This window comes from Pipra filicauda, unplaced genomic scaffold (genome assembly GCF_003945595.2).
Source record: "Pipra filicauda isolate LSUMZ 115617 unplaced genomic scaffold, ASM394559v2 scaffold53_size3534045_pilon, whole genome shotgun sequence".
Lineage (NCBI taxonomy): Eukaryota > Metazoa > Chordata > Aves > Passeriformes > Pipridae > Pipra > Pipra filicauda.
Genome location: NW_024104687.1, coordinates 734,894 through 760,475, shown reverse-complemented (window position 1 = coordinate 760,475; position 25,582 = coordinate 734,894). Strand labels below are relative to the sequence as shown.

The 25,582-nt window shown below is 44.5% G+C and overlaps 1 protein-coding gene across 4 annotated transcripts; it reads left to right on the top strand.

Moving 5' to 3' along the window:
- Window positions 1-2,283: 2,283 nt before the first annotated feature.
- On the top strand, window positions 2,284-23,798 carry PRLHR (prolactin releasing hormone receptor). Of its 4 annotated transcripts, none has more exons than XR_003545535.2 (6): window positions 2,284-2,493; window positions 6,426-6,572; window positions 8,763-8,829; window positions 8,941-10,203; window positions 15,807-15,857; window positions 16,791-23,798. XR_003545535.2 is itself a non-coding variant. In XM_039387201.1 (5 exons), exon 4 carries the CDS (start codon window positions 9,127-9,129, stop codon window positions 10,159-10,161), a length of 1,035 nt encoding a protein of 344 aa, XP_039243135.1. In that variant the 5' UTR covers window positions 2,284-2,493; window positions 6,426-6,572; window positions 8,763-8,829; window positions 8,941-9,126; the 3' UTR covers window positions 10,162-10,203; window positions 16,791-23,798. The 4 variants fall into 4 exon arrangements, 2 of the variants coding, with proteins under 2 accessions (XP_039243135.1, XP_039243136.1); XR_005565778.1 differs by having other exon boundaries at window positions 15,626-15,857; XM_039387201.1 differs by lacking the exon at window positions 15,807-15,857.
- The last annotated feature ends 1,784 nt before the right edge of the window (window positions 23,799-25,582 follow it).

Here is a 25,582-nt window from a genome sequence, read left to right as displayed (position 1 = left end):
GTAAACATCTGGGGCGTGCTGGACCCCAGATTCCACACAGATTCCAGCCAGTTCTCTATTATACAGAATCAGAAAGTCCTGCACTGGGGCCGTGAGTTATTTTGACATTGCAATGCTTAACTGCAAGCTTTTAGCAAAAAAAAAAAACCCTTCCAGGTTAAGGCTCCCACATGCTTTAATTGATGAGCATGAGATCAACACTCACAAAATGCTGGAGGTCACTTGTTTAATGCAGCAGTAGGCACTGTGTTGGTGGTGGAGCTGGCATCAGTCACCTAGAAAGGAGGAAAAAATCTGCTGTTTCAACAAAAAAAAAAACGGGTGTCGTGTCTCAGAGAAGAGCAACCAACACAGAGGAGCAGCAGAAACGGGACCACCTTTTGCTCTGATTCACCATCCAGCCCTGAGGTGAGTGACCATGGAAAACAGACATTCAGCAGTGATGCAAAGTAAAACAGACTTGTTCCATAGAATAAAAATGTCTGTGGAAAAACAAGTAAATGATGGGTCAGATATCTGCTGTAGAAATTGCATGTTGAAGTCTTCTAATTGATGGGAGTTCAACAGGTGCTTTCAGATGTAAACAAGGCTGTTCATAAAATTAGAGCTGTGGCTCTTACTGTGCTCAGGTACTTGACAGAGCCCGGGCCTGAGGACAGTTCTCCCATCACTAATGCAGCCACAAAATGAACAAAACACTTCTTGGAAAGGAATGTTAGGGGAAAGCTACCAGGAGACTAAACTCTTAATCTAAAAGCAATCAGGTAACGGGATAGCATCCATGGGGAATAATAGGACTTAATAACATGAGCCCAGGAGCTCTGCAGATGGGGCTGGGCTCCTCCTTGGTAAGAAAGGTTAAACAAAGGCAGAGTATCCACAGGAAGGGCTGAAAGAGGTGACCCAGAAGGGATCACAGTAGGGGAAATCTGATGGTCTTTGTGATTTCAAGCTTCTTGTATCAGATAAAAAGATGGGGGAAAGCCAACAGAGCTGGAGACAAGCATTCTAAAGGAAATATATTAAAGAAAAGGGCAGGGGAGAAACTGGGCAATGTTGAAATCTGTAGCAAAATTCACATTGATTTTCATAGTAACAGAATGTAAAGTCAGGAGTACTGACATTTATAACCAGTGCTGCAAGGTACCAAAATAACATGAGAGGACAAACAGCTGAAATGGTGTGTGTGGGTAAGCCATGGCAGTAGGAGTCATCATGAAACGTTCATTCACCTTCTGTGTTCCTCTAATTTCTTCCACCTTTAGCATTTTTGGCTCCATGTTTTGCTCATCCAACAGCAGGTGACTTTAATGGCTATTTTGAGTGATACTGTGAAGCAGAAAAAAGTAAGCAGCCAAATTCTGCTGTGGAAGAGGAATTGAGAGAGTGAAAGAGAATAAACCCAGATGTTGAAGCATAGTTATAAGGGCTGGATGCACATACACACAGACAGAGTGAGACAATAGTCCTGAGAGCAAATATAGATCTGTACAGTTGGAAGGAGAGGAGATCATAAGTAAGCCTGGCTGTAAATATGCTATAAAATATTCTTCTTTAAAATGTCACTTCCTTATTCTTAGTACAAATGTTCTAAAAACATGCAGAAGGCTTCATTAGAAGTTCTGTTAAGTTAGGTTCTATTGAGATGATGTAGGTTATTAAAGTACAATATCTCTTATTCCCTTTTTTTCCAAACATGAATTTGCATGAGAGAGCAGAACAACTCAATTCCAAATAGTGTTCTTATCTCTACATAATGTTATTATGCAAACTATAATCAAACTAGATGACAGTCCTCCAGAAAAACCTTTAGTATTAAGAGCTTTCGAAGCTCCAGGGCAGATTGTTGTTAGTGGGATAGTTAATTAAATGGAAGTTGGATTTTATTACTCTGTATAAACAACTAAGAGCAGCTGGGATGATATTGGTCCTCTGGTCTTTTTTTCCTTTTTGTTTGACAGGTATTAATTGAACTCATTGTTCCATGAAAGCAGCAAGTTTTCTCATGTCAGTGTGGTCCCTACAGAACATCAGAGCTGTTGCTCTCTTCTGCCCTTCACCCATCCCCAGGGTGGGTGGGCACCTTGGGATAATGCAAAGTGCTGGATTTGGTTGGGATAGAGTTAATTTTCTTCAAAGGAGCTGGTATGGGGCTGTGCTTTGGATCTGAGCTGAAAACATGTCGATAACAGGGATGTTTCAGTTCCTGCTGAGCAGGGCTCACACAGAGCCAAGGCCTTTTCTGCTCCTCACCCCACCAGTCAGGAGGCTGGGGGTGCACAGGGAGTTTTGGGGGACACAGCTGGGACAGCTGAACCCGAGTGACCACAAGGGTATTCTCTATTATGTGGTGTCGTGCTCAGCATATAAATCTGGGGGAAGAATTAAGGGGGGATGTTGGAGGTGATGGTATTTGCCTTCCCAGGTGGTGCTGCACGTGATGGAGCCCTGTTTCCTTGGACGTGGCTGAACACCCACCTCCCACGGGAAGGGGTGAGTGAATTCCTTGTTCTGCCTTGCTTGTGTGTGCAGTGTTCACTTTAGTTATTAAACTGTATCTCAACCCACGAGTTTTCTCACTTTCACTCCTCTGGTTGTCTCCCCTATCCCACCACAGGGCAGTGAGCCAGTGGCTGTCGGGGCTCAGCTGCCCACTGTGGTTAACCCACGATGTGCAGGAAGCAGGAAATGCCTTTTCCTTCTTCAATTCTTGGGGAGAGATCCCCTCCGGGTGCGGGGTTCGGTGCAACTGCTGCTCTGATGGTTTTTCAGGGGTTGCACACAGAAGATTTCTGCGGGCAAAGAACATTTAGCAGGTGGTGGGGGAACCCCCAGGGACAGGGGGGTTCTGAGAGCCCTGCCCTTGCCTTTGGGGTGGCGGTGGCTGTCCTGCCCTGTCCCACCGAGGGGCACAGCAGCTCATCCCGGGATGGGCGCTGTCCTTGGTGCTGCAGGAGCCGCTCCCGCTCCGCTCCGGGTGCGGGGAAACCTCTCGGGCAGTGCCCAAACCCTGCCAGAGCCCCTCCTGGCACGGCGGGGCAGGGGGCACTGCTTCTCCGGGGTACCCTAGAGCAGTGCCATGGGGCAGGCAGCATTTTGCCCCGCTGCTGCTCAGATTTAACCCTCAGCAGCGCGGTTTTGCCGCCAGCCCTCCCCTGCGCCGGGGCTGACCTGCCCGCGGGACCCGCGGGGTTCGCGGGGACCCCAAATCCCGCTGCCCGCTCTGCAGGGAACGCTCCGAACGCTGAGTTCCTCAGAGTTCCTCTGAGTTCCTCCAGGGCTCAGCATTCCACCTGCAGATGTTCCTGGCAGCCAGTTCCCACAGTCTGTCCTGGCTTGGGGCACGTACTGGTATTGATTCTGCATCCCTTCAGGGCTCGGGAGCAGAGGAGAAATGCCAGTTTTTCTGGAGCAGCAGATGTTGGATCTGTTGGATATGGAAATGTGCCTTCATACTTTTCCATTTTCATCCTCCCTTGTAACAGCCTTTAAATCAGAGACATTCAGATAGCTTTTCCCAGGCTAGTCCTGACTGAGCTATTAAAATAAAAAGTAAGCACACTTTACCAGGATGTGTCAGCACTGTTGCCTAAAATCATAGTTGCAAACAAAGAGGAAAACCTCTAGCTTAGATATTCCTAAAGATTTTGCCCCGTGGCTTTGTTTGTTTGTTCAATTGGTTGTTTTCCTTGTGTTATACATCCTGTCTATGGGAACTCTAAAGACAGCAACTTTCTCTTACTGTAACATGACAAGGATCCATTTCAGAGGTGTGTTTACAAAAGGATTTGTAACAAAAATCTGAAATTCCATTGATGTCTGTCCAGACAACTCAGAGATTATCAGACTTGTTAGCCAGACTCTGTTCTTCAGCACAATACTCCTTTAGCATTCTCAAGCAACATAATCAACACAAATACCTCTTGAGTAATCATAGCATTTAACCTATTTCTCCTGTGCCTAGAGATTAAAAACAAAACAAAACAAAACAAAACCAAAAAACCAACAACAAAACTCCTCAAACAACAGCACATACAGATACACACAAAAAGCAAAAAATCCCTCAAAATTGCACACCAAAACCTAACATAAAAAAATCAGGTCATCTTCTTTCTTGGTCATTAATTCCTGCGTGGATTTACCTGGCAAAGAAAATCATAAGGTGTGGTGACATGGGGGAACCAAGCCTGGCTGTACCAAGTCTCCAGGCAGTGTTTTTTTAGGAAGGCAGGTCAGAGAAAAAAGAATCAGTGATGGTACTGACTGAAGTGCCTTGTGATCAAACTGTTTTTCCAGAGTGACTGTGCCAGCCCTGCCTTTCTCCCTGCTTTGTAAATCAGCTGCTCTCAGCAGGTGCCAAGATCAGCAACAGGCAAACTTCATCAAGCAAATATTCAAGTGCTGTTCTAGTTGATCTTCACAGGCACTAGTGCAAAAATCTTCCTGTCAAAGAAGAGCAAAGAACACTAAAAATGTCTTAGGATGTAGTCTGAGCTGTACCCATGTGTGTGGGTCTGCATGTATACACATCTGAATTCTATCTTTTGAACATTATCAATGGGAATACTGTCGAAAAATGTGATAGTGGAGTTATTTTCAGGTAGGAGTGAGTGCAGTCCAAAGTCTGTGTTGATGAAGGATAGAAAGGAGCCTCCTGAAGCTCAAGCCCCAAGCAAGAAATCAGGCCACACACACGTGATAAATGGATCAAGATTTCTGTTAAAAAGCAGGTGTTTTATCCCCCCTAATACAGTGATTGTTCCAAAAGCAAGCACTTCCAAGGGGCAATTTGTTGCCCTCCCACTTAGAAGTGTTCTACTTTCTGTGCTAAATTTGCCCATGGTGAATTTGGTCTTTCATTAATGTTGTTCCTTTGCTTAAATACATCTTTGCCTGCCCTGGAGTTTACCGTCCTCCCTAGTGTTTTTAAAGAATATAGTGCAATTCTGCTCTGGTGAATAGACACTTAGAGCAAGAAAATTGTCCAGAGGCTGTAACAAAGTGGAGGCAAATTCACCCTGGAATCTCTCACAAAGTGGTAGATTTTCTTTTCTTCCACTCTCAAATGCACTGCCTGCTTCATTGTATAGACCTGCAACAAAATTTAAGCCACAGTAAAAATTCTTATTATTAGGTGACCTTGATCCTGTCTTTTATGACAGGTTTTTCCTCCCCTTCTCCCTCAGGTTTCCAAAGTTTCACTGTTTAACTGTGACCTGGCACCTTCATTCCCAGGGAATCACTTGTATTTTCCCCCAGTTTTTATGCTTTTATCTTTATTTCAGCACATGGTCTTTGTCATCTGAGGAACCAACTCACTTTTCTCGTGTCACTTTCCCCAGAAGGCAAAGAATTCTGTGCATATGTAGAGTAGAGCCCCTGTTCTATATTTAGTGTGCAACCTTAAGCAAGTTTTGACTGAAATTCAAACATCCCCTTCCTTCAAGTTGTTAAGCTCCTCTTCAGTTAAAGTGAATTATTTGAAACTGAATCCTGTGTTTATGAAAGTTTGGTACCTTGAATTTGAGAAAAGCAGCAACAACAACCAAAAAACTCCTAGCCAACCAAAAAAAACCCAAACCCTTGTTTGTAAACATGGTTCTTAGAGTTTAGAAACTGTGGTGTTCCAGTCCACAACAGGGGCAAGCAGGATGCATTTATATGATTGAGAGGGGGACAGGCTGACCTGACATGAAATTATTGTGGGAAATAAAATCCTGTCCCCTGGCTGGTCAAAAGAATAATTTGCTAAAGGAACCCTCATATCTGCATCATTCAAAATAGGCAAAGTATCTATTTTTATTGTAGGCTCTACAAGAACTACCTGATCTTTTCTGCACAGAAAATTTGTGGAATGATGTGAAAGAATTTTTAAAGGAGGTCTGTGATGCAAAAGAAGTCCTCTTTATGCAAAAAAAAAAAAGGCAAATAAATAGGAACATAGAAAACTGACACCTGAAACTGTGAGACTAATGAGACAAGAAAATGTTCTGGTCTGTAAAGCCTAAAAGCATCTTACAATGCTTGTGCTGTGCAGAGTTGGACAGAAGCACAAGAGATTATAAAAGCTCAGCTGTGAAACATTTCTGTGGGGTGTTGGTCTGGCTCTGGGTACAACATTCTCCATTGACTGAGGGAAGACCAGGGTTTCACTGAACACTGATCATCATTCCTACATGTGGCACCCTTAAACACTTGGAATGTCAAACAGTTCTAACGTGACAGTAACACAGTTCCTGTGACCTTTTCTCTTTTACTGAGAAATTCTCTGTGTGAAATGGACTTACAGGCAGTTCAAGAGGGACTCTGTCACACAGCCCAGGAAATTCTAAACAAGATTCGTATTTGGAGGAAAGAGGATTTCTTTGGGCTAAATTGCTGGGCTGTTTTTTTATTCAAGCCTCTATTAAATATTATCTTTCCAGATCTTGGCTGTAGAAGACAGCTGAACTGAAGAAATCTTCTGCCTGAAGCCAAAACAAGCAGAAAATCACTGACAGAAATAGGTGGGAGCCTTGAAACAGAAGGTGTGCTCGTTACTCATTTCAGAGGTGAAAAAAGGGCATTTAAAGGTAAGAGAAAATGTAGGAAGATTTACCAATACAGCTTGAAATAAAAGGACCTCTAAGGTTAGTTACAGGGTTTTTTGTGACCTGAGCATTAAGGTGACCTTGAAGGTTTCTTTAGATGATTCTGTGTTTCATTTTTATTCTCACATGTCAAAGCATAAACCTTTATTTTCATTGGAATACAATGAGGATATTTATTGGGTCTACTCTGCAGCTCTTGGGAATGATGCAGAAAAATCACTTAGTTAAAAATGAAATTTTTAATTACTACATATGCAAGGATATCATCGTGAGGATTCTTTCCTGGCACGAGCCTTGCAATTCCAGCAGGATGTGGCAGCACGAGGACCATTTGCATATGCCCTCCTTTCATTTTTCTATGTCTTTTGGCTTGTACTAGAGACCATGTCCAAAGCCTGCTGCAATCCTACTTTAAATCAGGCCATACTTTTCTCTCACATTAAGCGAAGCAATTGCATTTATGGGTTTGGGAAATTACTTTTGCATCATGGTACTTATCACCAAGTGCCGTGGCTGCATTGGGTGGTGACAGCAGCAGGAATCCCCTTTTTCCTTGCCTCTTTGGAGCCTCACCCCTCAGCTCTCTCTCCTGTTCTGGATTTGGGTATGTAGAGATAAATAGGTACCATATTCCCTTGGGTCCCATCCAGCTCAGGTAGGAGAGATTGGACTCTGAAGTGGGCTCTAACATCCCATTTTTAGTCTGGGTCATGGGTAGGTTACTACAGGCGTGAAATGAAGGATAACACTCCTGAGTAATGTGGCTACATGCCTGTTCTCCCCTCAGGCTGGAATTACAGCAATATTCCAGTCCAGAGCATAAACCAACCCTGGATGGAGCAGCACAGAGTCAGTACTTACCAAGTTCAAAATGCCCATCCATCACAGGCAGAATGGCTCCAGTCTGAACAAGGGCTGCACAAGATTGCTTCTGTTTTAGGATTAGGGAAAGGAATATGACAGAAATTAAATCTATGTTAAAGTCTGATTTATGTCAGATTACATCAAATCAAAAGAAGGATACGGTTCTGCCCATAGTCTCATAGAAAATAATGGCTCAATATTTCCTTAGTCTAACAGATTAGGACATAAACTGTCATTTACAATTGTGTCTTGCAAAACCTAGCAATGTTATCTGCTCTGAAGTATTCTGAAGTTAGGCTGCTCCGTTTATTTTTTAGTTTCCCTAGCTGGTACAGATGGATGTAGTGGATTTTCATTGTTTTTATGAGCAGCTGAGGTATTGGTGCCAGATTGAGGTGGAGAGGAGTTAAGGGAGAATTAGAGCAATAGGCAAGAGCTGGATGGGGTGATTTTTTGCTTTCTAGTGTCTGAACCAAGCAAAACAAATACAGATGGATTTACAGACCAGTTAGTACTTGTGGTCTGGTACAGAAAAGGTTAACAGATCTACTGCAGGAATAAAGAAACACCCCAAATACTTTTGGGTAGCTGGAATATTAGAAACAGTATGCTTTAGTTCAGGGCAGGTAAACCTTTACAGCTAATCTTTTTGGATACCAGTATTTCCTTTCAGATGCTCACATGTGTTTAAAGATGTGCAAATCCTACAGAAAATAGTCACAGTGGGTGAGCAAACATTGCACCATGACTGGAAAACAAATGCAAATAAAATAAGTTCCTCTGAGTTACATGCTAAATGCACATTTCTAAGCCTAACTTCATTCACCAGGTACATAGCTGAGACCCTCTAGTGGCATAAACATTTATTTGCCTTCAGCATATTATTAAAATTCTCTTTCACAGTCACATTATAGCAGCAAATTCACAGGTAGCTTTTTTGGACACTCTGGGGGCTGTGGCAAAGTGAATCTGGGATTAGATACTGTGCAGGCTCATGTTAATGAATGTAAATTGATTTTTAGCTGTGAGGGGCAATTATAGATGCACTGGAAGGAGAAGGGAGTTTTTGAAAGGATATTCTAGAACTAATTACTATCAGCAAGAAGCACGCAAAGAGCAACGCAATACCCAGGACAGCCAATAGGGAGAAAAGCTGGTACACAAATCTGTCCTGACCTGGGAGTAAGACTGTTTAAAAACACTGATCTGCACTTAGCTTGTAAATGCGCATCACCCTCTTTCTCCCTCATATATTCTCTCTCTCTCTCTCTCTGACACACACACACATCCACGCTCCTGGATTTGCAGAAGACAGACATCTAGGGCACTTCTTGGCATCCCCAGGAAAATCGTATGGGATTAAAAACCCACAGCAGTAAGTACTCGTGCATTAAATGTTTATTAAGTGGCATGCTGTCAAAACCTGGATTTAATAGTAAATACAGGAGGAATTTAATGGAAATTGGTTGTATTTGATTTTTCCTAGGAATTGCTGGAAGCTGCTTCTCGAGGATTACAACTTCACCTTTTGCTTTTAGGGATGCTTGTTTACTATCCATGTGGTAACCTCTGGACAGCCGGTAATCCATTCATTATCCCCACTGATTGAGTGAGGGAGTAGTGCAGCGGTAACTACTTCACTCGGCTGAAGGCAGACAACAAAAGGAGGAAAATGATGAATTCGGACAATTTAACCTCCCAAAGCTTCCTCTCTGCAATTCACAGCAACGCCAGCAATTTATTCTCAGGTCTCCAGTTTGTTCAGTCCTTCAAGCCACTAATCATCCCCTGCTACTCCCTGGTGGTTTTCATCGGTGTCATTGGGAATTACCTGCTCATTTATGTTATCTGCAAGACAAAAAAAATGCACAATGTCACCAACTTTCTCGTGGGCAATCTGGCTTTCTCAGACATGCTCATGTGTGCAACCTGTGTGCCCCTGACACTCGCCTACGCCTTCGAGCCCCGGGGGTGGGTGTACGGGCGCTTCATGTGCTACTTTGTTTTCCTGATGCAGCCCGTCACGGTGTTCGTGTCTGTGTTCACCCTGACTGTCATAGCTGTGGACAGGTACTGTGCCATGGTGTACCCCTTCCGCAGGAGGCTCACCATCCCTGTCTGTGCTTACATCCTGGCTGCTATTTGGCTGCTGAGCTGCACCCTGGCTGCCCCAGCCTTAGTCCACACTTACCACGCGGAGTTCCCGGAGCTGGACTTCTCCATCTGCGAGGAGTTTTGGTTCCACATGAAAAGGGATCGCTTGGCTTACGCCTACAGCACCCTCATCATCACCTATGTGTTGCCTTTGGCTGTCATCTCCCTGTCCTACCTGAGGATCTCAGTCAAGCTGAAGAACCGTGTGGTGCCGGGCAATGTCACCCAGGGCCAGGCCGAGTGGGACCGTGCACGGAGGAGGAAGACTTTTCGCCTGCTGGTCTTAGTGGTGGCAGCCTTTGGAGTCTGTTGGCTGCCTCTGCACATCTTCAACGTGATAAAGGACATAGACATCAGCCTGATTGACAAGCAGTATTTCAACTTTATCCAGCTGCTGTGCCACTGGTTTGCAATGATGTCTGCTTGCACCAACGCCTTCCTCTATGCTTGGCTCCACGACAGCTTCAGGGGAGAACTGAAGAAAATGTTTGCCTGGAGAAAGAAGAAAATTGGACCCGCTACAAACTGCATTATGGCCAGTGTGGTGCTGTAAACGAGGTCTGGTGGGAGTGCATTTCCTTTGTACAGTAACATTGTAAGTCTTTTCCACTTCTAATTAGTCCTCATTCCTGGAATTTGTCTTCAGGGCTCAATTATAACAACACAATTCCCATGCTTATCTTCCTCAGCACCTCCACTTCTAATGGAGAATGACAGGCAGATGTCATGTTTAAAAAATGTCTTTTCTTCTTTGACTGGAGTTAGAGGCAAGGAGATATTACCACAATAAGATACAGGGATCCTTCCTATCTGTTTTGGATATTACTCAGTACAGACATGGGTTTTGGGGACAGGGAGAAGCAAGGATGAGTATGAAACCTAAATACCTCAATGGGGGAGTGTTTTGGATTGGGTAGAAATTAAATTTGCTATCTACCCAGAGTCCATTCCTTAGCCCAGGATCTAAGGCAGAGGACTAACAATATTCCTGTAGTCCTCTTGGGTTAGGGCCAAGTTGCAAATAGCATAAAGATCTCTGAAATGCTGTCCCTCGGCAGCTACCCCAGCTGTGGGCAGGAAACCAGGTTGGCAGGAGCTGCTCCAAGCCTCCCTGTGCCAGCTGAGCTGTGCTGGCAGCAGGGGGATGCAGTGGTGTCCCCTCTCCCAGGGGTGTGGGTGACATGCAGGGTGATGGCAGCAGCTCACTTGCAACCCCTCCAGGTGCCTCTGTTCAAGATGACTGGGTCACCTGTGTGCCTGTGGCCCTTGGTGGGGTGTGCTGTGTCTGCCCTGCAGGGTTTCTCCCCTCACTCCCATCTGCTCCCTGCCCCAGGCCCAGGGGGTGGAGTCACAGCCTCTGGGACTGCACAGGAATTTGGGGTTTCTGGGTTTGGAACCCAGCACCTTCCTGCAATCCCAAACCCCCTGTGTCTTGTGAGCCTGCAGCAGAGCATGTAGCAAGGTGAGATGTAGTATTGCAAGAGGGTAAATCAAAGCAGAGTGATGTTATTTCTGTGATGTGAAATGTGATGCAGAGTGGGTAACAGCCTGTTTGGCAGATTTGCAAGTGTTGCCATCAAGGATGGACTGACTAGAAACACAACCTGTAGTGGAAAATCATTCAAATAGGGGACATTAAGACACACCACCACTTTACTGCCATTGAATTGTGTTCCTGCCATTGTCTCATGCAACCCTACTGCAAGTCAGCTGCCTTTGTCATCACAGCATTGTTAGTGCTGAGATGAATTCCACTCATTCCTCCAGGAGCTGATTTTGACAGGTGGCAATGGTGCCATCAGCTTTGATCTCCAGAGAGAGCCAGAGGCTTTGATACTGCCTTGAGGAGCCCTTCTGGAGGTGTCTGTTAAGAGACAGTGGGCTGAAGGGGCCATGGACACTGAGTCACACACGAGCACTGCGTGAGCAGTCAAAGCCAGAGCTGCCAAAGGGAGTGGACTGGCAGGAGCTCCCCTTTGAAGGAGTCTTTTGGGAAGAAACAATTTCCTTTGACATTCACATTTCGATAAGATGAGGGAGTTAGAAGCTATAATCAAACTAATGGTAGCCATAATCAACCTAATGGTTCCTAGTTCCTTCCTTCCTGAGCTGAAAGTATCTGAGATCACAGGGAAGTGTACGGGACAAAGTTCTGGAAGCAGACACTGATCCTGAAGAGGTTTCTTCCAGGCTGCTCAGCTGAAAGCTGTGATGGCACGAGGAGCTGCCTGATGCTGAGGGGAGATCAGCCAGAGAAGCAGAGCAACCCAGGGGCAGTTTTGGCCATCTGGCTGACCACAACTGCACGTGGCCAGGTACATACTCGCTGTGAGGCAATGCCAGTGGACATGAGGGGAGAGGGAAGACAGAGAAGAGGTTTCTTTGGTTTGCACATGTACTCCTGCTGTGAAACTGTGAATATAATTCTGCTCATCACCTTTCAATAGGCTTAATCTGGTTAAAAAGCTCCCACAGATCCATATGCACACACTGAGAAAAGTGTTGGAAAAACATTCGAAATCCCATTTCACAAATTCCCTAAAATTTCAAGTTGTTTTGCTGCTAGTAAGGAGGATATTAGAATCTGTAGTGAAAGGACAATAAATTAGAATCTGTAGTGATAGGACAACGAGTAATGGGTACAAATTGAAAGGGGGGAAATTTAGGTTAGACATTAGGAAGAAATTCTTTACTGTGAGGGTGGTGAAACACTAGAACAGGTTGCCCAAGGAGACTGTGGATGCCTCAGCCTGGCAGAGTTCAAAGCCAGTTGGATAAGGCCTTGAGCAACCTGCTCTAGTGGGAGGCAGGAGGGTTGGGAATAGATGATCTTTAAGGTCCATTCCAACCCTTTAACATTCTATGATTTTGTGACTCTGTGATTACAGAAACACTGAATGAAGGAGGTCCTTTTAAGCTGGGCATTACTTGCATTCACTCTGAGATTAAGTGTATCTGCTTTGCTTACCTTGATTTAAAGATTTGAATGACCGGTTAAAGAATGTTTTGTTTTGCTGAATTTCAGGAAATTGTTTTTCCTTCAAGCTCAATATAGCAAGCTACTGGGATAATTGGTGATTTTGAAAAGACAAAAAAACCCCCACTTCCAAACAAACCAACCAAATTTTACAAGCTTTTCAGGTTTTTTTCAGGACTCTTTTGAAGACCACAGAGAATAGGACACCAAGAGAGCACTGAAACAACACTGCAAAAAGCAGCTTCAAATAACAAAAAAATCCTGACTTTCAGAGGTTTTTCTTTTACTGAATTATGTTAATCTGTTGGTTTATAAAGGTTAATTAATACTGAGGTGGCCCATAATGTGCTCAACCTCCTGCACTAAACACAGACAGTGCTGTAATCCAGAGTGATCCAAAGCTCAGTGCAGTAACTGGGATAACTTTCTCAACCACAGCAGGCCAGGGATCATTTCCTTCTTACACATCATATTTTTACCCTCATTTGCCAGCACTGCAGTTTGAGTTATTAATGTTCCTTTGAATGTTAATGGCTGAAGATGGTGGCTGCAGAGAGCTGCCTGAAGCAAACAAGGGATTTGTCTCTCTATTTTGTTTCCTTGAGACAGAAATGAAGGGCTGTTCAGTGCACACATTGTTCCCACAGTGACAGATGCTTTGGGAACATCTCTTTTCCAGCAGCCTCTGGAGCTGCTGTTAGAGCAGTGCCAAGGTCTGTCATCTCACAGAGGTCCTCAGGAGTGCCCAGCACAGTAGGCACCCTCATCTAAGTGCTGGTTTAACCTGGACATGCCCTGAACCTGTCAGGATGTGCTTTGGCAGCAGAAAGCTCAGAGCCTGCCCCTCGCTTCAGGCGCTGCTCACCATAGATTTTGCAGGTGCCCCCTGGAATGATCTGCATTCTCCAGCACAGACTCCTGAAGCTCCTTCTCTCTTCTCTGCAGCCCCCTCGATCCCCCTCACTGGTCCTGCATTGCCATTTTTCCAGGCTTTCCCTGCGTGGTGCACAGAGGAATTCCAGCCGTGGGCTGGAGGACTGGGGGCTCTGCAGCCTGGCAGGGACCGAGGCACAGCCACGTTGGCTCAGTCCTGCCTCTGAATAGAGCCCCAAGAATCTCTGCTCAATTTAATTACTGTTTTCTCTGATATACAGAGTAATAAACAATAATAAGATTTAGAGGCACATTGATGCACTACTTTAATCCAGTTATGCAAATAATTCTATTAAAAGCTGTCATGAGAAACTTGTTTGCCAATCTCCACCCCTCTCCAGGGAGCTGCTGTGGTTCTCTGAGGGGCCAGGGCTCATCACTAAGGTATTTTTGGTGGTATACTTTTTAATTACAATTTAAGAAATCATTGCATGCTTTGATTTTATAAGGTAGCCTGGTTCAGAACTTGATGAATCTATTAACTTTCCCTGGAAGGGTTTTTGTTGTTCCTTGCTTACATTGCAGCCCGGGACTCGCACAGAGCAGGGCAGTGCTCTGCAGGGATGAGCAGGGTTTGCATCTGAGCTGAGGTCTGGCAGAATGGAATATCCTCCTCCTCTGCTGGGATTTCTTTCCAGTTATTTCCATGTACAGAGAGACTGTCAGCAGGTACAGACCCAGGTGTTCTGTGTCTTACAGCAGTAAATAAGTGTTATTTATGAGGGTTCCTTGGACTGTTCCTAAAGGACAGTCTCCAGTAAACACTCCTAGGTGCATTATGGAGTTAGCACACATGCTTGGGGGTGGTGATTTTGGGTAGGTATCAAAGGCATGAGCCAGCAAGTGGGTTATCAGAGCATGGACAGTCTTGGGCTTTGGAAAAGGAGGGGTCACTGAGGATCACACCTCCTCATTGCAAAAATCCTCTGGAAGATTCCACTGGGCCAAACCTCTACAGCTCTGAGCATCTCTGAAATGTGGGCAGTGCTATGGATATGGAAGGAAAAGCAGGGGAGAGTGAGGTGTCTTCACTTACAGTGAAGAGCACAGATTTAGACAGCAGGGTCACAGCTTCACAATTTGAAGCTATTCTGCATAGCTGTTGGAAAGACTCACAGAGCATCATTCCAGCAAATATACTGTATTTCCAGTGTTCATAGATGCACTAATGCTTTGTCAAACACAGGCTATGCCCTGTGGTAAAACATGGGGCTCGTATCAAAAGGCAGTGTACTTAAGAAACACATATATAAGTCAGTCAGTATTGGATCAGGAACTAAAAACCAGATTAGATAGTGACCAAAGGTCACTAAAGCTGAAATCAGGTAGACAAAGAAAAACACTTAATTAAACCTAAATAAGGGTCAGGTAGAGTTGTCTCTCCCCCACTTTGAGAATATCTGCTCAGAGCAGTCACAAAAGACTAAATTGCTTGTGCAATGCATTACTTCAAATAAATTTTCCTCATACTTGGATGAAGGAAATTCAAGGCTGTATTTGTATCATGTTTGGGGAATGGCAATTTATCTGGGGTGGGCAAAAGCAGGTCCTGCCATAAGGCCACTGCTCAGATGAGCATGGTGAGTGTTTCCCAGCTGATGGATGGACTGGGAAAAGCTGGTACTTCTCATACCAGCTGAACAACAGATGCTCTGCACAGTTCTAATGGAACAAATCTTGCTGGCTGAGCTGTCAATGGTGAGTTATAATTAGATGTCTGAGATGATGCAGGGTACAGATAAAAGCTGAAAATGGTACACCTGCAGCTGGGGAAAAAAATGCAAAATTGGACAGAATTGGACAATACATCAATCAATCTGCCCACCAGATGAGAAGAGGGTAGGGAGAAAAACAATGTGCTGGTGGTAAAGCCACAGCTGCCTTTGCCATTTCTGCACGAAGAAATGTAATACAAACTTTTACCTTCAGCCCCCCACTCTCACTGCCCACTATCTTTTTCTTTTCTCAGAAAAAATAGTGACATTTCTCCTCCTTACCCTGAAGAAAAGGTTGCCCAAGGGTCAAAGCAAACATTTCTGACTCATGGAAAGCACACTGAAAGCAGAGCTTTCTGAAAGGAATTCTTCTCTCTTCTTTCTGCAAGCAGAAAGACACAGCAGCTCTGCACTGAAACATTTGCTGTGTGGACCTGCAGCTGGCCTGGCCTGCCCCTTGGAGCTCTGGCTTTTGTGTGTACAGCAAGTAAATACTTCTCCCCATGCTCAGGGACCTCACTGTGGGTCACAGCCATCACTGACTCTGTTCCTTTGTACCTGATTTCCCTCCAGATCAAGATGCTTTACTGGAAGTCCCAGAGAGGAGCTGCAGGTGCATCAGAGGTATGCAGCCAACATTAATAGGACCTTTCCTTCAGAGATCACTGTCATAATCCCTGTCTCAGCAGGTTTGAAGTACATTCTTGCTGTGTACTGACGTAACAGGCTGATTTCAATCAAACTTTGCCTGGTGTTTCTCTGCTCCCTGCCCTCCCAGCCCTCCCCCAGACTTTTGAAATTATTGATCAACTACTCAGGAGAACAAGGAGCCTTGAGGATGTTGCCATCTGAAATTGGGAATACTACCATTTTCCTGGTGCTGCCCAGGGAAGAAAAAGACACCACAGTGCTCTCTCTCTTAAGGACTCACACAGGATTACATGGGACTGGATATTAGGAAAAATATATTCTCCAAAAGGGTGGTCAGGAATTGGAACAGGCTGCACGGGGAAGTGGTGGAGTCATCATCCCTGGAGGATTTAAAAGATGTGTGGATGTGGCACTTGGGGACATGGTTCAGTGACGTGCTTGGTTGGCAGTGCTGGGGGAAAGGCTGGGCTCTATGATCTTGGAGGTCTTTTCCAACTTAATGACTCAGAACTAGTCAGAAGGTGGCCAGGCTGCATCCCTGCAGGGCAAGGAGTGAGAGGTTAAGGGCGTGGAGCTCAAATATATCTCACTGGGAGTTACGTCCCTTTGGGATCTATAAGTTTACTCTCCTGGACAAGAAGCAGATAAGATTGACTCTCTTGTCTGTTGTTGCTTGCTTTCCCTTTCTACAGCCTGCTTTGTCAAACTAAGTTAATGAAGCTAGTAATTTATATAAACGAGAAAACACACACTCAAGAGCTCCCTGCTTTATGTCTCTGACCCATTGGAAATCAATTTGGGATCACTGCTATCTATTTGCAGCTGACTGGGCTCTCCATCCCTAAATTATCACTTTGTAATTTCCCTGTGCTTTTTTTTTTTTTTTTTTTTTTTTAATCTCTGCAGGGAACGTCTAAAAGGGGATTTTTAATCCCCACATCTACATTTCCTGCAATTCCTATGTTTCCATGAGGCACTGGAGACCTTTCAGCAGCGAGCAGGACTGCAGAGAGAAGCTGGTGGTGATGAGATCTGCCTCTCCTGCTGAGCACAGTCCTTGGCTTCCAGACAACCTGCTGGAAAGGTGTTTGTGACTCACAGCAGCAGGAGGGGTTTGTGAGAGCCTGGGGACGTTTGTGGTGCTGAGGGTCACACTTGCCCAGCTGAGGTTCTCCCCAGCAGCATCCCCAGGAAGGTGCTGTGCTCAGCTGGAGCAGCTGGGGCTCTGGTGAGGCCGGGCAGCATGAGGGGTTGGCTCTCTTCCTGCAGCTTCTCAGCCACAGGGAGCTGTGTTTATTTACCCAGCACAGCCACAAGGCAGGGCAATGCTCTGCTGAGAACTCGACAGCAGAAGGCCCCCGGAGCCGTGATGGAATGTGGCAGGAATGTGGCAGGAATGTGGCAGGATGCTGTCAGCCACAGCTCCAGTTGGTGTGACCAGCTGCCCTTGGGAGTGGGAAGGTGAAGCTACAGCCTGTGTTGTAAACCAAGTCCATCCTGGGCTCGTGGAGGCAGGGCAAGAAGGAAAGAAGAAATCATTACTTTTTGGACTTGAAGCAAACGATGCCCACCCCAAGGCTAAGTCTGTGATCCCCCAGAGGTGGTCCTGTGAGAATGCAGGAGTCACTCAAGCCCTCCTGCGCTCCCTCACTTGCGGTGTGCCACTTCAGTGGATTTTTGATTGTGGTTTTCCTCCCTCCCCTCAGCCCTACAGTGCAACAGGGGCAGGCCAAGCACGTGCATGAACCACTGGTGTGAGGTCCACATGAGCAGAGCTGTCAGTGCACAGTCTAGAGGCAGGTGAGTCTGAGGGTACATGCACCTGTGAAAGGGTTTTTTTATAAAAATAATCGAAAGATTGAGGATGGAATTCCGGGGCAAGTGTTCAACCAACCCACTCCTCAGCAACTGGAGGCAGCTCTGCAGGAAGTAAGATGAAAATAGTTCAAATATTATGTGCAAGAGTTAGCTATGAGCTGTATCACCAATATATATTATATACAAGGTATTTAAAATCATTAACAAGACAAAATCTTCAATGCTAAGCTTTGGAATTATTTTCCCTCAATTACTGGATCATTTTAAATTCAACATCTGTCGTTAATATGCATAAATTAAAAAATAAAAATAGATTTGAAACCATCTAAAGCACTAGGCAGCATATGGCAGACCTGTTTAATCTTAACAAGTCAATAATATTATCATTATGAATCGCTTCTCCGTTAAAATGTGTATTTATATCTGTTGTATAAATGATGTTTATTTGTAAAAGCCTTTTGTGCCACCCATGCAATTGTCACTTGTCACAGCTAATTCTAGATTGTTTCGAAAAAACAATTTTCCTCTTGGAAAATTGCCACAGACTGAGGACAGACAGAAATGCAAATCATCACCAGTCAAAGTTCTGACAACATCACACACAAAGTGCAGGAAGATGTGGAAGACCTGTGTTTTGCTGTAGTTAAAAATGATGGGTTTCTTTATTTTTAAGGCATTGTGGAAAGCACTGTTCCAAACACTTTTCACCCCCCAAGATCTACATTCTTTCCTGGTTTCTAACATTCTTCCTTCATTGCTAAATGAAGAAACAGGTTTTCCCATGGAAGAGTTTACAGTGGCACTGCTCACCTGGAAATGCTGCTGCCCAGGGACAGGGTGAGGACACAGGAGAAGTGGGCATTAAAAGCCAGACTTCTCAGACCCTGAAATCATTAAATTATTGGTTAAGGGCAACAGAACTTTGAAAAGTTGTCTTTCAGTCCTTGACTGAGAAGGTTTATCTCCTTCCCCCATGCATGTTAAGGAAAGGCTCTTGAATTTCAAGTCACTATTTTTCATGCAGACATCTCCCTTCAGCTCGGTGTGAGGCAGTCACATCTCAGAGATGCAGCAGGAGAAGTCACACCTTCACTTTGCCCCCTCAGGAGGGGCTGTCAGCAGGGTCAGCCCAGACAGCAGCTCATTCTGCACATCAGCATTCAACATTTTGGGTCAAACCCTCTCCAAGGGCATTGTACAATCAGCTTGGGATGCTGTCTGTGCTCCTGTGTGTTCACTCAGTCTTACAAACTTTAGATCTGATTTGTGGGTTTAGCTCAGATCTGCTTCCCAAGGATTCAGTGGCACAGTAACAGCAGCCTCAGGTTAAATGTCTTCTGTGAACGTGTGAACTCCATTGGCAAGCAAAGAACAACCAACAAATCCCAAACCCCCAACAGGTCAAAGGAATGAATTCACATAACAATTCAACAATTCTTAAAATGCCTTGGTTCCTGGGGATTAGGTCACTTCTAAGAGGGGTAGAAGATGTTTTAATGTTTGCCCACCACTGAAGGAGGTATGTCCAAGTGGAATATTTGGTGGCTTTCTAAACCATTATGGGTTTGCTGAGTGATCAGAAAAGGACAAAAAAATTGGGGGCAAGAAGAAAATGCACAGGATTTTTAGTGTTAAAATGAATTACCTGGACAAGCTGAATCTGCAATGTGATGTTCAACAAACATCCTAATTTGCAGTGCTGAAAATAGAGATAATTAGGCAAGCACTTTCACTTCCAGATCCAACATGAGGTATTTGAAAACAGAGGCGGAAGGTGGGTTGGGAGAAGGCCAGACTGGCACAAGAATAGTGTTAGACTTTCTGTCAGCAGTGAGTAAAACCAAATGAAGTGTCAGCACAGCTTTCTGCATCTGAAACTATTTACATTCAAATATTGAGACTCAAGGAGATGGATAAAGATAATGTAGAGCTACAGTGAGTTTCACAATTCATCTATTTAAAAATAGCTGCAAAAATAGCAAGCTCTAGAGATTATCCTAAATTGCAGATATCTGAAACATGGATCTGCAGTTTGATTTCACCTTTTATTGCAGAAAGTCCAAGCTCTTTGAAACAGAGTTTAGAGCAGAGACAAGTGTGTCCCTATTGTGTCTTCTTAAAAGGAGACCAGTGATTTAACCAAGCCACTGTGATATTCTGCTGTAGATAATAGGTCCAAAATGAGCTTTGAGGTTTCTCTCTCCACAAGATTTGAATTTGACATTCACAGCATAACCAGAGGGTAGAAAACAGCGAATCATGTAGGTAGAAACTCTTGCTAATGTCCCATTTACAGTAACTAAACAAGTTTAATCCCAAAAGAAATGAAAGAGAGCTTTGAAGTGCTCTGTTTAACCTCTGTTAGCTAGAGGTGTTTTCTATGAAATTCAAAATATGTTGTCAGGGAGAGCAACATCCTTTTAGGAAATATTCTAGCCTTGTGAGCTGGATATTGCCACTTTTAACCACCAGGACACGTTTTAGTAACTGCAGAAACACAGCAAGGAAGATCTTACAACAAGATATGGCAGAGTTTAGCTGTTCAGAAGCGTGCTGATTTCTCTTATTAATGGCTGGGAATCCAGCAGGCACCTCTTACCCACTGAATCTCAACCCTGCACAGGTACTTCCCAACAGGCACTGACGAGACATTTGAGAATCCACTTTGGAATAAGCAGCAGTGTGGGTAAGCTGTCACTGCATCTGGAAAAGAGAGAGAAGCCTGAGAGGAACCTGTGAGGTCTCTGACTCAGAGCATTTAAGAACTGTGTTAGGCCTGGTTCCAAATAGCTCCTTCTTCTTCTGCAGTGTATTTGGACACACTGTCTGAGCAGGCAAGGAGCAAACACAGGTTACTCCTCAAAGCTTGCATGGGGCACCTCCAGCTACAGTCACACTTTGGGCTGAGAACCTTCATCCCACCTCCATCCACATCAGCAATAGTCTTGATTTCAAATCAGGATAACAGGAAGTTTACAAGGGGTCCCTTCTTTTCCTTTCTCCTCCTCAACACCAGTAGAAGAAAAACAGAATAAGGTGAACTGCCAGCCTGTTTGTTTTGTGTTATACAATAATCCCAAGAACAGTTTCTAACAAGTGGAAGAACCCAAGATCTGAGAGATCTCCTCCTAAAGCTCTGTCAGACTGAAGTCCATGAAGCAAAACCCACAAATATATATAATTATCAACCTAATAAAAAGCTAAAACAAAACTCTGAATCAGAGCTAGTAGGTATATCAAGTACCATCTCTTCTCAAGAAATAATTATCAGTTTCTCTTCAACATTCAGCATGAATGCATTTGATAAAATTAAACGAGCCTCCCGAGGTTGTGTTATTAGGAGATACTATTGCATGAAGTCAGCTAGAGCCCACATAGGCAAGACAGTGATTAGAATAACTATCTGATACTAATAAAGCAGCTTAATAAAACAGAATTAAAAGGCCTTTCCTAATCTGTTAGGAAAATAAATACTGAAAAGAATTAATGAAAATGAATTAAAACTATTCGGGGGGAGGCATAAAGGATTGATATTCCACCTAATCTTAGACATCCCTGTTCTCCCAGAGTACTAAAAAGCTGTCCCCAGGCCATTATATTCTTTCTAAGAAACTTTCAGATTTCATCCTCATGGATTTATTAACTCCTTTTTGTTCCAAATGGGTCTCTTGCTCCTACTGATATTACCTCTTCTGTTTCCTCTTGCACTCACCTCTCAAAAGAGGCACTGTGAGCCCCACCTCTGCTTCAGACTGTGTCATCTGTCTTCTGTTTGGAGACCTCCTCCACTCGTGTAAAATGCTGCAGGATAACAGGCTCCTGATGCTGCCCCAGCTGGCACAGCCTCCCATCCCTGTGCCTGGAATCTGTCTGAGCAAGAAGACAAATCAATACTAATTAAAGGTCCCCTGGAAAGTAAATTATTGCTTGCAGTGTGGCAAGGAGCCCTGTTGCCTGTTTGTGCCTCTGGTTTATCACCCCACATGAACAAGGGTTTGTACCTGGAACCAGGAATCTATAGCTGATAAAGGTCACAGCTCCTGTTGGGATAAAAGGAGCCTACAGACCTCAGAGAAAAGTGGGTTTTTCATTTCCACACATGCAGCAGGTAAGAGTGACCATTTCAGCTGTCTGGCTGCTGATTTCCAGCAGCTCCCAAGGATTGGAGCATACACAGAAATATTCAAGAGCATTTTGTGGGGTACCTGGAGTGACCTCCCATTTCCTGCAGGAAGGATGCTTTCTGGTATCTGGCCTTCCTCTCTAGCAGACAAGAGCTAGAACAAGATAAATAGAATCAGAGAAAATTATGTTAAAAATCAGAAATGTTGCTTAGTGCAGGTTGCCTCTCACAAGCTAGGGCAGAAAATTCTGTTTCCTCGTACCTCTGCTAAAAGGTTTGTGAAAGTGCTCTATCAGTATTGCACTGGCTTCATGTGCAGCTCAGAGGGAAGGTTCAATAGTGACCAGCTGCAGAAAGAGGATGTTTAAAATGTGTCAGACCTCTTAATTACAGATGATCATTTAATGATTTCAGCTTTTGCTTTGAAATGAGTCAGTGCCATTAGTGGAGGCAGATCCTTCCTTTATCACAGTCCCTTCCAGCAAGGTTTGCTCTCACAGAACATGAACCATTTTGTTTAATTGCTCTGTGAGAGTCCAGGACATCAGGAAATGGAACATCCCACACTGGCTCAAACATCTGTCTGAGTGTTGTGCTGCAGGAATGTCACTCCATCACAAGCACACAAAAGCAGTTTGGGTCAGAAAACAGCCCCCTGGCTTGTAGGATGATTGCTACATGTCCATGAGTCCAGCAGGTTCACTCAGCCTGTTTGGCCTGGGGCACTGGCAGAGCTGGATGCAGAGCTGACTTTTCCCCCTTTCCAATGAGAAGGTCCTTTGAGAAGGTCTCCAAGCTGTGATTTTAGGTGGTGTTTATAGTTTTCTCTCTATCCAGAGCCCATTCATAAAAAGAGACAAGTTTCTCCAGAGAGGATTTGCAGTTGACAAATCCCTTTGGACTCTTAATCATTCTCTTGTTTTCTTTCATTGCTCACCAAGATTTTGTGTTTTCCAAGATTTTTCTGGCATTTTGAAGGTAAGCTGACTGATAGACGAAAACCTCCATTAGTCTTTTCCTCCCTTTCTTAGAAAATGAATAGATTTGCTCTTTTCCAGTCTTCTGAAAGAACTTGGGGCTTCTCAGCTTTTTGTGCTGAAGATTCCCCTGTTAATGGTAATGAGTCAGTAACTTCTTGGTCTCCTTACCTTTGTTTCTCAATGCTTATTTAGAACTTTCTTGCTACTCCTGATATCACTTGTACAATTCTGTTCTGTACCTTCCCTTTTTACAATTTTGTCTCCTCATTCTCATGCTGTTCCTTGATACTTGTCTCAGGAGCCTCCTTTAGTTGTTACTTTCTGTAGGCATCTTCTCTGTCCTTAAGGTGATTGAAGAACTCATGACTTTTCCCCATTTTTTTTTATTCCTTTCAGAGGGAATTTTTAGAAAGAAACTCCCATTTGAGCAATACTGTCAAGAAAAGTAAAGAAAGATACCCTCCAAAAATACAAACTGGGAGGATTTTTAGTGTTGCTTTTGTGTGTGACCTGATCCTGGCAGTAAATGCTTCCTAGACTGATAATTTACTCTTTCAAGCAAGATCTTTTAAAACTTTCTTCTGAAGAAAGAAGAACCAAAACACAAAAAAACCCCAACCCAAAATAAAAGCAAGAGGCCAGTTTAATTTTAAGGGATTGTAAACAAGCTCTAGCAAGTCCATCTGCATGCAGCAACTTTCAAGACCATAATATTAATCATGACAATATACTTAAAATTCAAATTAAAATAACATTGACCAATAACTCTACCTGCATTTCCTATGGAGGGGTTTTCTGGGTTATCCCAACACTGAGGGCAGTTAAAAAGGGGGCCACACAATCATTAACAAATATGGACTTAAAATGTGATGCTGGGACAATTTTGTTTATTTTGCTTAACTGTGAGAATCCTTTATGTTTTTCAGGCAGTTGCAGTGGACTTGATATGCAGATGTTTTACTCATTTGAGGAATTAAAGTGATTAAAACTGTTTTGAAGTCCAGTGTTTTGCAATTACACTCTCAGAAGAGCTTTTCTCCTCCTGGTTTCCAGTGAACAATGGATTTCCTTACACGTGTCTAGGGTCATTAAGTATGAGGGCACAGATTTTGGCACTTCGGGTATCACAGGTATGGGATCTCTCTTAAAATACAGCAAAGTGCAGCTGTTTGCTGTGATGTACAACAGTCCCGGATTGTGCCCTGGCTGCGAACTGCGGGCTCTCGGAGCAGCCCCGTGTTTGCAGAGCGCTGGATGCTCTTCCACTGCCACCTTCTGGCCACGGCCAGGGGCATCTGAGAGAGAAGGTAACGAAAGCATTAGACGAACTTGAGACAACAAAAGTCTGACTTCTGAGCCCGACCTTTGACATTTTAAGTCTGTCCCTTGACCCTTTGAGTCCGGCCTCCAAACAAGGTAGGGCTGCTGCAGATGGAGAGAGACCCTCAGCACCCTGAGATGACTGATCTGCTCTTCTGAAGCTCTGCCCATGAATTACAGATTTTAAACAGTGTTTAAAATATTCAGCTTTACACACTTACAAAAGAGTGCTCATAACACACCAGGAATAGGGGGAAGGTTAGGGAGTGGGGGCTGCATAAATATAAACCACTCCATTCACCACAGGCAGAGCCCAGTTAGGTCTCTGAAGACACCCCTGTCTGACTTGGCCATCCTGGCTCTAGTGATGACTAACTGCAATTCAATTAAAACTTCTTTCTAAGGAAGATGGCTGATTAATGGCCTGGGAGACCTTGGAAGTAGTTATTCCTGCAAGAGGGAGGTTATTAACTTCTTCAGCCAGTGGGTGCTGACCTCAAGGTCTAGTGAACAGAGTAAGCAGCAAACTCACCCCCACAGATACACAGCAAAGCCATTCTGCAGCACTGGAGAGCCCAGGGAAAGTGCTGGGAACTGGACTTGGTTCACACCAACCTGCAGAGCTGCTTCATCTCCTCCTCCTGGCAGGCTGGGAGCAGTCTGGGCCCTTCCCTGGGGCACAGACACCCTGTGCTTTTCCTCCCTCGCCTCTGACGCCAGCAAAGCTTTTGCTCTTCTCCTCTCACCCTGTCTCAATATGGAATAAACACCACACTCTCAGCCAGAGACAGCATCAGGCCCTGGGGATAATTCCCCCACTATCTTACAGGGAAGACCCCAGCAATGGGATAAACAAGCTCAAACACCAGGGCCAAAGACCCTCCCTTGGCTGATCCAAATGAAGTATGAACCTCACCTTCTGCTTTCTTGTATGAACCTCACCTTCTGCTTCCTTGTATGAACCTCACCTTCTGCTTCCTTGTTCCTCCCCTGGCTGGGCTGGGGAAGCCTGGTAGGCAGAGCTAATCAGGCCTCGTTTGTGATGACAACAAACTCTTGCCTTTCATGGCCTGCATCCTAAACCTGCTGTCTAATTCCCTAAGGGAGGGGGATTTACACCTTCTGTTTTATCTCCAGCTAGTTAATGGTCCATTACTGTCAGAGGGATCAGTAGCTAGATCTTAAAGGATTTATGACAGCAAAAAAACCAAAGCCTGCAGAAGAAAATGTACCAGACAGAGGGCACAGGGTACATGGAGAGGAGTTTTCAGGTCCTCAGTGCTGTGACACTGGTGGCTGCACAGTGACTTGGTGACAGCTCTAGAGCAAGGTAGCTTACATTGCAGTCAGGCAGGGAGCCCAGCACAGCTCAGGTCTGCAGCCAGGACAGGTTCAGAGTCCTCCCTCAGCCTGGTCCACACCTGCAGAAGGAGGACACATCAGGCCTGGAAAGACAG